Source organism: Patella vulgata, chromosome 2 (assembly GCF_932274485.2).
Source record: "Patella vulgata chromosome 2, xgPatVulg1.2, whole genome shotgun sequence".
Taxonomy (NCBI): Eukaryota; Metazoa; Mollusca; class Gastropoda; family Patellidae; genus Patella; species Patella vulgata.
This window is the reverse complement of record NC_065880.2, coordinates 51379939-51397064: the sequence shown is the minus strand read 5'-3', so window position 1 is coordinate 51397064 and position 17126 is coordinate 51379939. Positions and strand designations below refer to the sequence as shown.

The 17126-nt window shown below is 34.6% G+C and overlaps 2 protein-coding genes across 4 annotated transcripts in view; both read right to left on the bottom strand.

Moving 5' to 3' along the window:
* The window catches only part of LOC126810873 (COP9 signalosome complex subunit 1), a 252236-nt gene that overhangs the window by 118219 nt on the left and 116891 nt on the right, over nucleotides 1–17126 (bottom strand). The window lies entirely within an intron of this gene.
* Nucleotides 991–17034, bottom strand: LOC126810879 (cytochrome c oxidase assembly protein COX11, mitochondrial). 3 transcript variants are annotated; one of them, XM_050536208.2, is made up of 6 exons: nucleotides 16952–17034; nucleotides 14957–15334; nucleotides 14251–14406; nucleotides 3161–3286; nucleotides 2586–2627; nucleotides 991–1257 (listed from the first exon to the last, which is right to left on the bottom strand). In XM_050536208.2, the coding sequence occupies exons 2-6, from the start codon at nucleotides 15269–15271 to the stop codon at nucleotides 1111–1113; spliced, it is 786 nt and encodes a 261-aa protein (XP_050392165.2). In that variant the 5' UTR covers nucleotides 15272–15334; nucleotides 16952–17034; the 3' UTR covers nucleotides 991–1110. The 3 variants fall into 3 exon arrangements, with proteins under 3 accessions (XP_050392165.2, XP_050392164.2, XP_050392163.2); XM_050536207.2 differs by having other exon boundaries at nucleotides 16939–17021; XM_050536206.2 differs by having other exon boundaries at nucleotides 16840–16997.

Sequence of the window (17126 nt, the reverse complement as noted above, 5' to 3'; positions counted from 1 at the left end):
GATTACCATTTACAGTAACTGAATTCATTTAAAAGTAATATTAAAGTGTGATATCCATTAAATATATCCATATGTCGAAGAACAAATTATATATCATCAACTCCAAATCTATAAACTTTATTTTAAAGAAGTGTTATTTTTAGAACTAAAATTATATTATGGTTGGCAGCATGGAGAGAGAGTGATCAGGGCCAGGGCCTTATTTAACTAATCAGCACAAGTAGTGTACTTTAGTTCATAATGTCTTGATTGCCATATGTAAATATTTATTTATATTCATTTCACTAAGACACACTTACGTAAAGTAGTAAATATTATACTTACATACGTTTCGCAAGATTTTATCAACGAAAGCTTCAAATGACATGTTCATTTAGTAAGTCATCTACTTATTCATGATGACAACGCATGCTTATTTGTAATTTCTATCTGTACCATGTTGGCTAATTTGTTTCCATTCCAATACAATTTAGAAAGAGAACAATGTAGATTAGTAGGTTGCTTTGCTAGAAACAATAGTAAATTACTCTTGTTTTCCTCCCAATGTGCCATTTGTTTTCTGACCATTAAATGGTTTCTAAGTATTTTTACACATATTTCATCTATAATCTTTGGTAAAATCTTTTGATCAGCTTCTTTTTAATCCAACTGAATCCAAGTCGGGAGATTATCTACTGTTGATATTTTGATTTTTTTCCCATAATTCTTTGCTAAATAATTAATCTGAGTACATTTTAGTGTAGATTAAGCTGTGAAAAATATTACATTGTCTGAAAAATGTAAATGAATATTTTATACCATAGAACATTTGATGCTTGCCTTCTGTTTTTTCATTACTTCTATCATTCATAGACCTATTATATGTATATTATGAATGGGATATCAAAATGTAATACATAATGTTGTTATCCAGTTTTAGACAGGAGGACGGCAGACAGACAGAAGTGACAACATCAGCCAATTAGATGAACTTTTAAAGATACACTCGACAAAATTAACATATGTATTTATTACACATTTCTCAGTAATTTTATAAAGTAATATATTTATACAAACAATGCTTTTCATATCAAATGTCATTACTGCGTCAGCATACAGTAGATATATATTTCAGGCTGCCATAAAATTTGGTACAGGTAATTTCATTCCTTCCTTTGCTTCAAAGAAAGTATAAGATAAGATAATGGTGTCTACATGCTCTAATTTAGGATCGTCAACAAATTCTGGATCAATGTAGAAAAATACTGGCATATCAACCTGAATAAAATGACCATAGTGAAATTTACAAATATGAACATAATAGGGAATGATATGTATGTTTTAAGTCAGGACTGTGACAACCTTGTGAAGAAAATCCACCACTATGGTACTTCAAATTAATTGAAGCAATAGTTTAGAAGCCAAATGGCTAAATTTCACTGAATATTGTCTTTTCAACAGAGAAGAACAAATGAACATACATATGGTATACTGTTAAGTCAAACAAATCAATAGTTTCCGTGGCAACCAAAAGATTGTTTTAAAAATGAATCTAACACTATATATATATCAACATATATCAACCCATATAATTACATAGATTTACTACATTCATTAGGTATCTGTATCATTATAAATCTAGAGACATCCAGCCAGAGTGAAAGTAAATTATTTGAGTTTTAAGACCATATACAATCAAAATACTCTTACTAAAAAACATTTGGCCGAATCATTATTCAAATTGATCAGTTCTTACATAAGTTAGGTCTATTTGATGATAACATTAGTTTCTCTTTATTTGACTGCAGTATGCTTGCTGTCGCAGAGGTTTGAAATATAGTCAAGATATGATCTAACCTACACTTATTGCTTTGATCTTCTAAGTTACCACCAAAATAGCAAAGACAAGGTGAAGGAGAGAGACGATATAACAGTAACACCCTGATGTAGTAAAGTGGTAGACTAAAACATGCCTTACAGGTTTCATACAAAAGAGGGGGGTTGGATGATCGAATGGTTAGCTCATGCGCGTTGTATCATAAGGTCTGTCATTGAGTCAACTGGTGTGGTTTTGATTCCCCGGTTGTACATGACAAGGAGAGGAGTCTCCTGTCCAACCTCATCAGCTTTCTCCGGGTCCTCCGGTTTCGTCCCACCGTTAAAGACCACTACCCACAAGCCAAGTAATGAAATAAAGTTCAATCATGTGTTAGTCCCCAAATGATCTAGTTTGTGTCTCATACAAAAGAAATCAAACACAAGATTCAGAAAATTGAACCAAGGTTTCAAAAGATACATAGAATGGTACAAAAATTGATAGGTTTATCTTTATAAACCTTGGTTCAATTACTATCTTCAAAACACTCTGCATATTCAGTTTGAAATGTTTTCTTGATCTTCTGTTAACAACTAATCAGACACTGAAAGTACTGAAAAAAATAAAACTGGGAAACTCCACAACTCAAGAAACTAACCACCCAAATATTGTTACTTTGTAAAATTTTAATTCTAATTAGCCCATAAAATTAATTAAAACCAATAATTTATAAACACCCTAATGATTTATCATAATTGTCAACAAATCAATATGAAATGATTTGAATTACCTTTTCGTGTGGATTTAATCTTTGCTCTTCAAAACAAAAGCACTGTAAAAAAAGAAATAATTATTTGTAAAAAAGTATATTAGAAAATTCAATATAATAACCTACAAATAAAATTCAATTCCATAAATCAACAGCAAATTAAATAACCTTTATCTACTTGAATTCATAGCACTTTATAAATTCAAACCAGAAATGGGATATTAAAATAACTGTTAAATTCACATTATGAAGATATTAATTGCTTAATTTCATATTTTGTTATTCATATTCAATACATGTTGTTTAAATTTTAGGAAGAGACTGATGTCTGAGAGATCAACGGGAATTTTGAAGACTAAAGGGGGATAACTCCTCACAAACCAGACTATGAACAAATTCACCATTATTTTCTCCATTTTCCTGCTTATTCACTTTTCCCCCGTTTGCTAGGTATATTACAAACAAGCTTGGTTCCCCTTTCAGGATTCTGTGATCCATTTGCAAGCTTTTATAATTTAACTGTTGTCTGAATATATCTCATTGCTTATCATCCTTAATCTAAAATATTTATTACTGTTCATAGTACATCTACCAACCTGTATTTTATTGAAATATTGCCCAGCTTCAAAAGGTACCACATTATATGTAGAAATACCAATAACAGGTTTATCAGATGGATTTGTTGCGGTGTAAAAAGCTAATGCTGTTTCTCCTGCTAATACCTGTAACAAAACGGTCACTGCTAAATAATGTAAATAAAAAGTTTTTTATTTAAAAATAACAATTTTAGGGATTAAACATACATTATGCAAGAGCTAAATCTGATTATTGCAAGTCTTTATTTAGGCTTCAGATGTCATAGAAATTATAAATTAGATCTTTATTTACACAACAAGCACGAAATCAACTCTGTAGACCCACGGATGGCTTGGATTCGGCTTGGATTTAAACAGGATTTCATTGATTGATTAAATTTTTAAATGGCGTCGTAAGCCATTAACCGTTACGTTGACGTCAGACTCACGGAAATTTGAGATCGAGGCTAAATGATAGAGTTTACGAAGCGAGGCCGCTGTTGAGCGAGGCCGCATGTCAGTCAATTTGATTGAAAGTTCGATATATACGGCCTTGATATTATGTTTAGTTGTGGTTAAAATGAGAGTTTGATGTCGGTAATATACGCTCTTTTGTCACTTGAGTTTACAGAAAAAATATGGAAATTGATAAACATCGCTGCTAACATCACCCCACCAAGTTGAATTGCAACCCCATTGGATCACTGTTTCCTATTTGTCTCTTTCGGGAGTTACAGTACAAGAATACACACAGGCTAACAAGAAGTCGGCTATAATTATGACTGATTGACTTTGTCCATTCCTTTCAAACTTTCGCTTCTTATCTATATATTAAAAGTCTTAATTTTAATTTGTAATAAAAATAAATGTGATACGAATTGAATTGCAACCCCGTCTCAAACCAAATAGGGTAAAGGTACCACAGCCATTGAAAACGTTACTTGATAATCGAGATTATGTAGGTGGAGTTAACGCCTGTCAATCAATCAATCGGCCATTCTCAGAGATGGTGAAGAGAGAGTTGACTCCTATTTCTAGTCAAAAATTACAATGGTGATAACTTTGTTGTAACAAGAATGGCCAACTCTCTATTAAAATCTCCCATAATGTATCTTTAAGTTATTTATTTAGTGATAAATACTATCAAGTATCTTCTACAATATATATCTTTATGTATATATGAAACATCCCATATAACTTAGTTAGACGAATTTGTACAATTGTGTCCAATCAAGATGTCAAAGTTCAGAGACTACAGGAACTAAAAGGTTTCTTATTAAAACAAAATTATCCAGGTAAATTAATAGACGATGCTAACCAAAGAGCATTGAGTTTGGACCAAAGCGTGTTAAGACAACCTAAAGTTCCTGTAAACTCTGATAAAAGGAACGTTGCTTTAGTTACTACATTCAATCCGTCCCAGGAAAATGGGAAATCTATCATTGAAAATTACATCCATATCCTTAAAAATAGCCAAACGATGGATAAAATATTGAGAAAAACAAATATAATCAACAGTCTAAAGCAACCTTCCAATTTGGCTAGGATTATCACATCTTCTAAATATGATTCAGTCGCTTCAATTTCAGCAGTTTCTAAATGTGGTAATTCAAAGTGTAAAACCTGTGAAATAATCATTGAGGGATCATCCATAAAAATTAATGATGATAATACATTTTATATCAAACAGGCAATGAGCTGCCAATCAAACTATACCGAAGTCCAAAAGAAAGTATACACACTAAAAATATGACTAAGTTTTGTTTAAATCAAAAAAATGTGATAAAACTACACTGAACACGTCTCGTGCGTCCAAACTCAATATTTCTAAGCAAATAAAAGGCAAACCTAATGAACATTGTACCCAAATACCGCATACAATGGAAAAACGACTTTGTTTGAAACAGGACGAAATGAACAGTGTATACTTTCTTTTGGACTTCAGTATATGTAATTTACCTTATAGCGTGTCTGGGATGCAAGGGAACGTATATAGGAAAGACCCAAATGATGCTTAGGTTGCGAATGAACCTCCATCGACAGCACATACTTCAACCAAAATACAGGATGATCCGGCTCAGTGAGCATCTTGAAGTATGTGGTGGGGGCAAATTTAGTGTTTTTCCTTTATATAGACTTAATAGCAAAAACAAATACCTCTTGTAAGCAAAAGAAAGCTATTTTATTGAGAATTATCACCCAAAACTTAATTCTAAATAAGAGAATAATTAAACATAAAATAAAGACCATGTCGGGATTGAATATTTGTAGTCTGTAGGCTAAGAAATAACTACCCTTGCCTGTATAATAATGTAACTATGCCTGAAGAGCCGCTATTGCGGTGAAAACGTTAGCATAAAAATGTAGTTTTATTTTGCCATCTTTAATTTCAATTATATATATATATATATATATCGCCGGTGAGCTATCAAAATTGTGTATAGTGGTGTATACGAAGGTAACAAATTTTACAGGAGAAACAAAAAACTGAATAACTTTGTGAGATATTGTCGTATCATTTTGAAATTTGGAACGGGTAAACGTTATTTTACTCATTACTTACTGTTAATAAGCACAACGGAAAATTGTGATATAATTTTACGTAAGCACGCACACAAAATTTTTACATGGTAGTAATAGGAAAATGTGGTCTTTTTAGGAGATATACGAAATTTTGAAGCTAATGTTAAAATAAAGATATCAAACAAAAATGTTCATTGTTAATTTATTTTGACTAAAACAAAACATGAACACGTCTACTGGACGTGGATATTTCAAGTTAATTACAATATAAAAACAGTAAATAATAACAAACTTCATAATATAGGCGTATGATTAGCTAAACCTTACAAAACATGAAAAAAAACACAACATTTTTTTAGTAAATTCATTCATATAAGTTAATAAAACGAGTACTTAAAATAATCAACATAATTGACCTTCAACTTATTCCGCCTCATGAAGTAAATTGTCATAAAAAGGCTGGTAATCAGGGGTAATACCTTTTTAAGTTCTTGTAAATGGGTGTACTTTTTTGACTTGATCTTAAGTGGGGCGTCGTATAAGCATTGGAGCTCCAGAGGGTCGTCCTTTGACGGAGGACACCTTTTATTACGTCTAGGGAGATCATTAAACTCGTCAGTAAAGTTTGTTTTGTACTGAATATTACCATCCTTATACTGCAAAACACGAGAAAGTTTTAAAAAAGTCGTGTGTAAGATATTTCACTTTATAAAATGGGGTCAGTCTTGTTTTACGTATTAAGTCCACGTAATTCTGTGGAATATAAATAGGTTTACCGCGAATTCTTCTCTCAATCGTGCTGTGAACCGAATCACAATCCATCTGAGTGTGACCCTTTTCAAGAAATTTTTGCATGATGGTTATTTCTCTCTCAGTGGCAGCTTTTAGTAACATATTTGACAAAATTACATTTCTATTTTGGTATGTACAATCATCGCTATACAAAATAAGTTCTTTGACATCATGGTCAATAGAATTTATATAATCATTTAAGCAAGAGGCAAAAGTGTTTGCATTAAGATCCCCAATACATTCATGACAAAAGTAATTGACCACATCTTTGCACATATGTGTAATTAAAAGCTAGGTATATTCTGATTGTCGTGTTTATAAAATATAGATTAATGTTCGGGTGAATGAAACTACAGTCATTCACTTGAGACATAGTTGTAGATAAATTAAATAAAATGGGTTTAACGTCCTACTGTAGGATAAAATGGGATTTCATTAATTAATATCTTTGGTAAGTTATTAGATTCACATATATGTACTTAAATCAAGTTAGCGAATGAGTGGTATATTGTTACATAAAAAAGAGTTAAAATTTGGTAGACATTAGCTGTTTCTGTGGGAATATCATCTATTACATGTGATAGGAAAATTACGATTCCATCATTTGGCTTGTTTAACCAATCTCTATACTTATTGACATCATATTTGACCAATTAGATAATTGAAAGTCCAAATCCGAAAGCTACAAAACTATCATACTTGTGAGAATTCGTCAGACAGCAGACAGATTCTGGACGGGAAAAGATGTAGCAATTTCTATCAGCAGACTTGCCCATCGAGCCTGGCTGGCTAGTGTTTGAGAATGACTTTAGTATTGTAATCTATACTATGCTTGTATGTAAGCAGCTATGATATATAAAATGTAAAAATGAACTGTTGCATTGTTATTCTTGGTATTAAGACAAACGTCTTAACTAACTGAGATAGTAAGAAGAAGTAAATACACAACGTAAAGGGGAAGCAAAGACAACAAGTGAAAATACTAGACGATCACAAGGCTACTAAGATATTTAGTAAGAAAAGATGCATGGATCATACGTAGGATGTGGCGACCAAAATCACTGGCCCGCTCTCTACATCTGACAAAAGACCCATGGTGCTACAATCGTTTACCATCAACATTTTACCCGATATCAAAGTTTGACATATTTTTCAAACAAGCAGGTGCCATGCAAGATACACCCACATTGTTCATGAGATGGACAGAAAAAAAATCTAAAAAAAGAAACGATTTTTTGTACAATCTGGGGGCATAATCCAGGAAGTTACAGTTCGATATGTGTGAATCTACAGGAACCTAGATCTCCTGGATATAAACATATTTTAAGTTTCATCAAAATCAAATAAAAATTGTGACCTCTAGAGGGCCTACAACCTTGGCATTACATACTTTTACACTATTTGCATAGCCTACAAGGAGCGAACAGCCAATCTGTTGGGCAGTTTCGATCCAATTTTTACGAAATTCAAACTCAACCATCATTATGTTTTATGGTGTAACGGTGAGATATTTAAACAGTTTTTAAAATTGGATAGAAATTGACGATCTACTTGTATTTCAAATTAAAACTGCCAAGGATTCCTTTTGTTGCAAGGCAGTGTGTACATGGGACCGCAATTTTTGTCCCATCTGAACAACTAAACATTATACCTTACCAGACCCTCCAATCTGCACCAGGGACATGAGGAAACCATGTGGAACTGTCTCGGGAAATACCGGTAGCAAACCTTCTGGTTAGCGAGGCAGCTCCTCATTTACTGAGCCACCACAGCTCTTTTGAAAAAATAAAAGTAAGATTATATTTTCACTGTAGAAGCCAAACACACATATTTTGGTAAATATTTAAATTAAACATAACCAATATTAAAGGTGCTGTGCCATAATCTATCAGATTAATCTTTTTTAAAAGATGTACAGAACCTTTGTTTGAAAACTTATTTTGATAAAATTTTCAGAATATGCACCAAATGACTCAATTTATCATTGGTCATTGACATTTTACCTTTTTAAAAATAAAAAATTCAATATTATGACGTCACTTTAAAAAAATCTAGGTCAAATATCAAAATTCTTAACATGCAGATCGATTGCGAATTGTGAATGCTTTCCAAAAATATGACGATATAGAAAATTGGATAAACATTGTAGGACAAGAAGGATTTTGAAGACTGACTCACATTTTCAAAACGGTTTGCTTTCGGTGAATTTTAACTTTATGAGATTACTCTAAAAAATTGTTAGACGCCTCGTATTGACAAATATTTTTAAATAAGGCAAAATTAAAGAAGTTGAAAATCTGACTTCATCTTCAAAAATAATAAACACATACACCAAGTTTGAACATTCTAGCTCAATTAGAAGGAGAGCTATTGTGTTCCAAAGTCTTGGCCAATCAAATTGCTTATCGCTCTGCTTACCCTGAGCAGAAAATGCTCATTATTGAACTTAGTCAAGGTATTGATGTAATGAAACTATACACCAAGTTTCATCACTCTCACTTAATTAGAATTCATGTTATCGTGTCCAAAAGTATCAACCAATCAAATTGCTTATCTCTGCTTACCCTAAGCAGAAAATGCTCATCTTCGAACTCCATCAAGGCATTGACCTAATAAACACCTACACCAAGTTTGAACATTCCAGCTTAATTAGAAAGAGAGTTATTGTGTCCCAAAAAGTGTGACGGACGGACGGACGGACGGACGGACAGACTTCCATTCTTTTCACTTTTGAGCTTAAAATTGGGCCATAAGCATGCATCGTAGAGGCCACAATGTCTCAACATAAAAGTTGAGAAATACGAATAACTACTCGATGTCTAAAATTGGTTTATTTTCATCGATGACATCACTTCCTGTTACCATTTTTAAAGTTTTAGTTATTCATTCACCATTTGAACTAAAAACCTTTCGGAGAGTATAGAGTTTAATTCTTTAGAATATGTACTTTTTCCAAAAACGAGATGGAAAAAAAAAAAATAATAATCCTAACAAAAACAATAATTTTTATACTACTATGTAGTATAAAAACTAATTGAACATTTCAAAATAATTACAATGTTATGCTATAAACATCTACTTCATTTCATTATTATTATATTATTATTTGACAAGCTCAGGTGAAACATTTAGGCAATTAAACATTAGTACTTTCTTTAAGCATGTCATCAGTCATTTTATTGCACATGAACAATTTCAAAGATTAAATATTTAATATTTAATAAAGTTCTGACAGAATTTTATATATGAATTCTGGAATCTAGCTCAAAAACTGATTTAATTCTGACAAATCTTGCATTGCTTCTTTGATATGCATTTAATTATTGAACACAATCCACAATGTTATGGATACACTGAATTTCTGAAATGTTTTAAAGGACAATATTGGTGTCAGTCATTATCACATATTATGTGATAGAACTCGTTAAATACTTTCCAAATATAATTTTAACACAGAGATCATTGCTGCGATAGATGCATAATGAAGATTCATCAATCGGAAGTGATGAACGCAAAAGGAAAACACGAGTTATCCCTCTATATAACTGACTGAAGTGAAGAGTGATAACAGATAAACAGACGAATTTCTGCTCAATTTTCTTATCTAGTGACAGCCAATTATTTTTCGGAATTGTCAGATATCCTCTTACAGTCTCACATAACAACTTTTGGTCTTCGAAGGAATTATTAGTGAGCAGAAATTCGTCCGTGTATCTATTATCACTTGTCACTTCAGTCAGTTATATAGACGGATAACTTGTGTTTTCCTTTTGCATTCGTCATTTCCGATTGTTGAAACCTTCATTGTGCATCTATCGTAGCAATGATCTCTGTGGTAAAATTGTATCTGGAACGTGTTTAACGAGTTCTATGACATATGTGATAATGACTGACACCAATATTGTCCTTTAATTGTTTTTCATTAGGCTTTCAACTTCGGTGAAAAACTATTGTTATTACTAAGATTAATATTATTTTTTTTTATAGGGGGAAGCTAGATATCAGCAACTATAAGAGATAGAGGTTTGAAATTTGATTTTCTGTGGGAAAAGTGGTGTGCAGCTACTGCTTAAAGCTATTTTGAAATTTGTTCGCATACCGGAAGTGACGTTAAATATGAAAATCGAAAACTGGTCATAACTGTGGGAATTCTCAACCGATATTTCCGATATTTCCATTTTTGGATAGCTGGTTACATATCTGGACAGATAGTAGTTCAAAACGGACGAATTTAGAAACTTTGTCGATTTCATTTTTTGGGTGAAAATTGGAAAATTTTCTAAATTTTGGTAAAATTTTTATTTTTTGGAATTTTTACATTATGATTACATTTTTAGATAGCTAGCGTCGGTCCGATTCCAACGATATAAAAAAATATCCGATTTCGAGCAACTTTAGACGCATGTTTCTCGGAAACGCCCCCAACGAATTTTTAAAAACTTTCTCAATTTAGAGACTAATAGATTGCCTGTTGTGTGAAACCACTGTATCATTTTTTGAAATGTCATGGATACGATATGGAGCATTTTTAGAGGCCTATTTCTCGAAAAGTCAACATAATTCTTTTTTGGAACTTCTTCTACAGAGAGGCCTATCGGTAGTGTTATACATAAAACGATTGTACAATAGTCCCAAATTTCAGGAGCAGCAGAACAAAGGGATCGAAAATTGAACACGGCACCTTTCATTGTTAAGCGAAACATAAGTGGGGGATACAATCTGTACGTTTTGTCAACGTATAGAGTCTATTCAAGAGTGCTTTTATCAGTGATGATATTTGAACTGATATTATTTCAACTATGAGTGTTTTCTTCTTTCCAAAATATGGGTTTAGTGACCCTGTAACAGAAATAGTTGATTGATGTGTGTAATAATTAGCCTTTGAATTAATATTGTTGCTTCTGTGTCAAAATTATCTTATACCGGTAATCATCTGGACAGGTATCGAATATTGCACCTGTGATAAAAGGCATGACGTTGTTTGAGCATGGACTCTGTAATTAAAATTATATTTTTATTACTGACGTCAAATCTTTAACGTGCACGAAACCAGAAAATTGGCGATATTTCATTGAATATTCAATCACTTTTTGAACCAGTTACATATTTGAGTAGCTGACATGAACGCGATTCCGAAGTCCCGTGTACACATTGGTGTGACCATAAAAGATCCCTTGGCGGTTGGAATTCTGTATAAAAGAAGACTAGCGCCGCTGTACGAGCATGTTTAAAGATCATTTCGGGACTAACATATGGTTTATTTTGTTTTATTTCAATAATTCGATTGCACGTAGGGGTCTTTAGCAGTTGGAGGAAACCGGAGGACCAGGAGAAAACCCACGAGGTTGGACAGGCGACATACCCATTGTCCGTTCAACCGGGGAATCGAAACCCAGCCAGTTGACTCAATGACAGACTGTATGATACAGCACAGTCCCAAAGGCTATAGCCTACCGTGTAATTTACAGCCAGCATAACGTATCTATATAAGAGACATTTATTCCTACTGGCGATTTACAAATATTGCATGAAGAAATTCAAATCATAAGAACATAAACACCGACTAATGCACAGTATCATATTGATTATAAAAGTACAATGTATATATTGGTTATACTATATATGTCACAAAACAACAATCATTAGATAATAATGATTATTTACTAATTATATAAATCATTTAAGAGGTAGGAGTTATCCATTGTTTGATTTAACAGTTATATAATTACCATGGTTAGAAAGGTACGAACAATTAAGGTACTTAAAGAGAGAGAGAGAGAGAGAGAGAGAGAGAAATGGGGTTAACGTCCACTCAACACAAACTAAGTCATTTCGGGACTGACACATGGTTCAATTTTATTTCAATAATTCACTTGCGCGTAAGGGTCTTTAGCAGTGGGAGGAAACCGGAGGACCCGGAGAAAACCCACGAGGTTGGACAGGCGACCCTACTCCTTGTCACGTACAACTGGGGATTCGAAACCACACCAGTAGACTCAATGACAGAATTTATGCTACAGCACGCACGCGCTAACCATTCAGACATGCACCCCCCCCAAACCAAATGATTACGAAAGAACATAACGCTATAGACTTTTATAATAAGACATATAATACATGTTTAATCTATATATATATTTGTGACTGTCGTTTGTCTGTCTGTCTGTCTGTCTGTCTGTTCGGGGTTGGCGGCTACCCTAGGTCTGCCCCGAGTCTGGAATTTGATGTATAGGGGTAGCTCGGACCGGGGAATAACATAGGCCAGGTGGCGTTAGTCTACAACTTCTGGTTTCGGAGTTATGACCCCCGAGCGAAGCCGGTCTGTTCGGGGTTGGCGGCTACACTAGGTCTGGCCCAGTCTGGAATTTGATGTATAGGGGTAGCTCGGACCGGGGAATAACATAGGCTAGGTGGCGTTATTCTACAACTTCCGGTTTCGGAGTTATGACCCCCGAGCGAAGCCGGTCTGTTCGGGGTTGGCGGCTACACTAGGTCTGCCCCGAGTCTGAAATTTGGGGTATAGGGGTAGTTCGGACTGGGGAGTAACATAGGCCAGGTGGCGTTAGTCTACCACTTCCGGTTTCGAAGTTATGACCCCCGAGCGAAGTCTTTCTGTTCGGGGTTGGCGGCTACACTAGGTCTGCCCTGAGTCTGAAATTTGGGGTATAGGGGTAGCTCGGAACGGGGAGTAACATAGGCCAGGTGGCGTTAGTCTACCACTTCCGGTTTCGGACTTATGACCCCTGAGCGAAGCCGGTCTGTTCGGGGTTGGCGGCTACACTAGGTCTGCCCCGAGTCTGAAATTTGGGGTATAGGGGTAGCTCGGACTGGGGAGTAACATAGGCCAGGTGGCTTAGTCTACCACTTCCGGTTTCAGAGTTATGACCCCCGAGCGAAGCCGGGTATCCTGCTAGTATATATATAAATGGCAATGTCCTACGCTAACAAATAATGAAATATGATAGTATCAGTAAATATAAAAAAACAAAGTAGTCGCGAACATCCTGGCTCTTGACTGCTTCAGTTGTTTGATCCTGGACTCTGTCTGTAATTAATAGTAAATTTTACATGTTAGTGACGTCAAATCTTTAACGTGCACGTTACATATTTCAGTAGCTGACATGAACGCGATTCCGAAGTCCCGCATACACATTGGTGTGACTGTAAAAGATCCCTTGGCAGTTGGAATTGTATATAAGAGTAGGCTAGCGCCGCTGTTCGTTCGAAACATTCCTCATGGTCCATTCCGAGCAGAATGTCGTTAAACCCCATGTCATTTTACTTTGATATTAATATCTATTGCGACATTGCTTTTCGTCCATTTCGCGAAACTGTTCTTTTTCCATTTCGCGTAGATCAACTTTATTTTTCGATTCCCTTCTATCGTAATGCCCATGCAAAGAACATGTCAATATCTGAGTTATGCAAATGTGTATTTTTATTTGGGGGGCGGGGGAGTGTGTGTTTGTTTAGGGGGTGAGAGGTGGGGATAGTCTTTTGTCATGCATCTGGCGATTGTGTGACGCCTTGGCACGGTGAAAGCCTTCAGTCTTGCAGGCAAGTCTAGTTGTTATTGTTGCATATTCTAACTATATTTATCCCTCATCCATATATTCATATCATTTGCTTAATAAAGACGAGAGTATCCTCGCTGAAATGCTTCATAATAATCAATTCATTAATTGGGTATCCATAAAATTGTACCTTGTGTAATTTTGCATTGCAATGTAAAAATACCTCATTGATGCAAGACACTTCCTGAACAATAAGATATAGTATTTCTTGTTCAGACTAACCTTGACTTCTGATTGGAGTGGTTTAAAGTTCCATCGCATACTAGAAGCAACATCTGCATTAAAACGAATTTTTAATATTCGATCTTTAACTGCTGTCATATTTTCTACTTTATCTATGTCATGCCCCTGAACAGCTTTTCCTCCTAATCCTGTGGCCTGAAATGAAGTTTACTGGTTAATAATAATACATACTTTATGCCAAACCATTTAATCCAATCGCTTAGAACTAATGTAAATAACCCTATACCAAGGTTAAAAGATAATAATGCAACAGTGTCCCAACAATTCTGCTTTCCTCCCGAATGATAACAGTGAACACAGTAATCAGAAATCATTGAAGATTTCCAGACTTTTTTGTTTCACTACTGTAATCGATGTATATAAATTTAGAATACAAAAATACTCAACAAAATGGTCAAGGGCCAGACTTCTGGAATTGATAATCAAAAATCACTAAAAATTAAATATGTATTCCACTCCACTAAAACATACATGTATATGCATTTAAACAAACAATGCATATAAATTTCCATATAGGGCCTCCTGCAGATTCTATAAATATTAAATTGCTAAAATGGAATACAATTACTGCTTATTTCTGAGTGATGTTTTTATTATGCTTTTCAAGTCTTTATTAGTAATAAGCAGTAATTGTATTCCATAGTATTGTGACCAGTATATTTCTATAAATATTGTCATAACTTACCTGACAAAACATTCTATAGAGAGGTACACCAGCATAACTCATACCTAACATAAATATACCAGCAGCACATATATAGATGGTCACAGACTGTTTATGTTTAGATGATCTTGAAGAATTCTGTGACATACATCTTACTGCCATATGTTGTAGATTCAAACATTTGGACAGTTTATTAACACTTGTTTTTTGTCCAGCAGTAGAGTTTACAAACCGTGTGTGATTATTATGGAGGTATCTAATTGTTTGTAAATTTCTAAGAAAACTGTTCTTCATCACTGGATTTAAAATATTTCTCACACAACCAGGATAAAACATTGTTGGTACCGTAGTCAGTACTCAAATTCATCAATCAATCAGGGATATGTATTTACTTTATTTCTACACAGGAAAAAAAGAGAGAAAATTTAGATTTTTTTATTTGTAAAAGTCTAACTCTACGGTAACTGAAATCTGCATATAACAAGAAAAGTAAATATTATTTTCCAGATTCCTTATACTCTTATTTTTATATAGCTTATATAATGCCTCTGCATTCGTAAATAAGTACTGGTAACAGAAAACTGATATGAGTTATTCAGATATTATTAGCTAGTAGACCACTTATATTGTATCCATCACTCTTGCTGAGAACGGGGGGTTGGATGGCCGAATGGTTAGCATGTGCGCGCTGTATCATAAGGCCTGTCATTGAGTCAACTGGCGTGGTTTCGAATCCCCGGTTGTACGTGACAGGGAGTAGGGTCGCCTGTCTAACCTCATGGGTTTTATCCGGGTCCTCCGGTTTCCTCCCACTGCTAAAGACCCTTGCGCGCAAGCGAATTATTGAAATAAAAATTAAACCATATGTTAGGCCCGAAATGACCTAGTTTGTGTCAGTGGACGTTAAACCCCACCTCTCTCTCTCTTGCTGAGAACAAATGGATCATAAAAATTATAATGTGCGCATTGCATTGACCCAATACTGGTAGCCTATACATTTCATATAAAACTGTAACACTAGCACAAGAGAAGGTTTTCAGAACTAAACAATCAATTACTTAGAAAATGTGATAGAGGCCTATAGGGGCAGTTTATCAATACTATCAGTCATCAGTCATTGGAGTCATATTTTAATTTGACATTTTTAATGGATATATATATTGCTTGAAGGCTACATCACAGATTAGTCTTACTCTTAGGGCCCGGCTAACTGATGTATTCACCGGAATAAATCTCCAAATTGCATCTGAATTATATAATACAACTTTACTCAAAACTATTTATGATATATAATACAGGACGGAGGGCCTGACAGCTGTCTAGTCATTCAGATGAGACGAAAAACTGAGGTCCCGTGTACACATTGGCGTACACGTAAAAGATCCCTTGACAGTTGGAATTCAATAAGACTAAGAGTAGGCTGTGGTGCCGCTGTCCGAACAAAATTTCCCTCATAGCACACTGTATGGTGTATGCCTGTCTTCATTAGCCCAGTTCGGAGCAAAAAAGTAGGACGTTAAACCCCATTTCATTTCATTTATATAAGGCGTTTTAAAATTTTATCGACCACTGATTAGCCAAAGTGATTTGCATTCAATCACATGACACACATGACACATGTTTTTTTCAACTGTGTCCAGCCACAACAATTGTTTACAGCTAATCGGAGCATTTAACGAACTCGCCAAAGTACTTTGAAATCGGCTATACTGTCACATGACATCTCCACTAAATTCAAATCGATTTGGCAAGTCGATAAAAAAGCCTATAATATGACATGTCATGTAGGTTAGATCTAAATATTAAGGACACCTGCAGATTTCGTCAAGGTCACAAAATATGTAAACAGGCTGGCGCTGACTCCAACCCTACACTAAGACCTAGCCCTAAGACCTAGCCCTTACCCTATTTTCAGCCTGTCCGAATTTCCGGATTAGCAACACTGTCATATTTCCAAGCCACCAACTGAAAGAAAGAAATAAATGCCGTAAACTTATATTTACAAAATAAATTGACCTTCCATGGGCGCGGACATGTTTGCCTTGACCTTTCAACCCAGAATTGACTTCAGTTACTTTATAATGAAAAGACATACAAAACAAAATGCTGGACAAACAGATCTATAAAAGGCACACCTTTACGACATCAAACAAAACTATGAAAACTCCAGTTGTTGATTATTTATCATTCA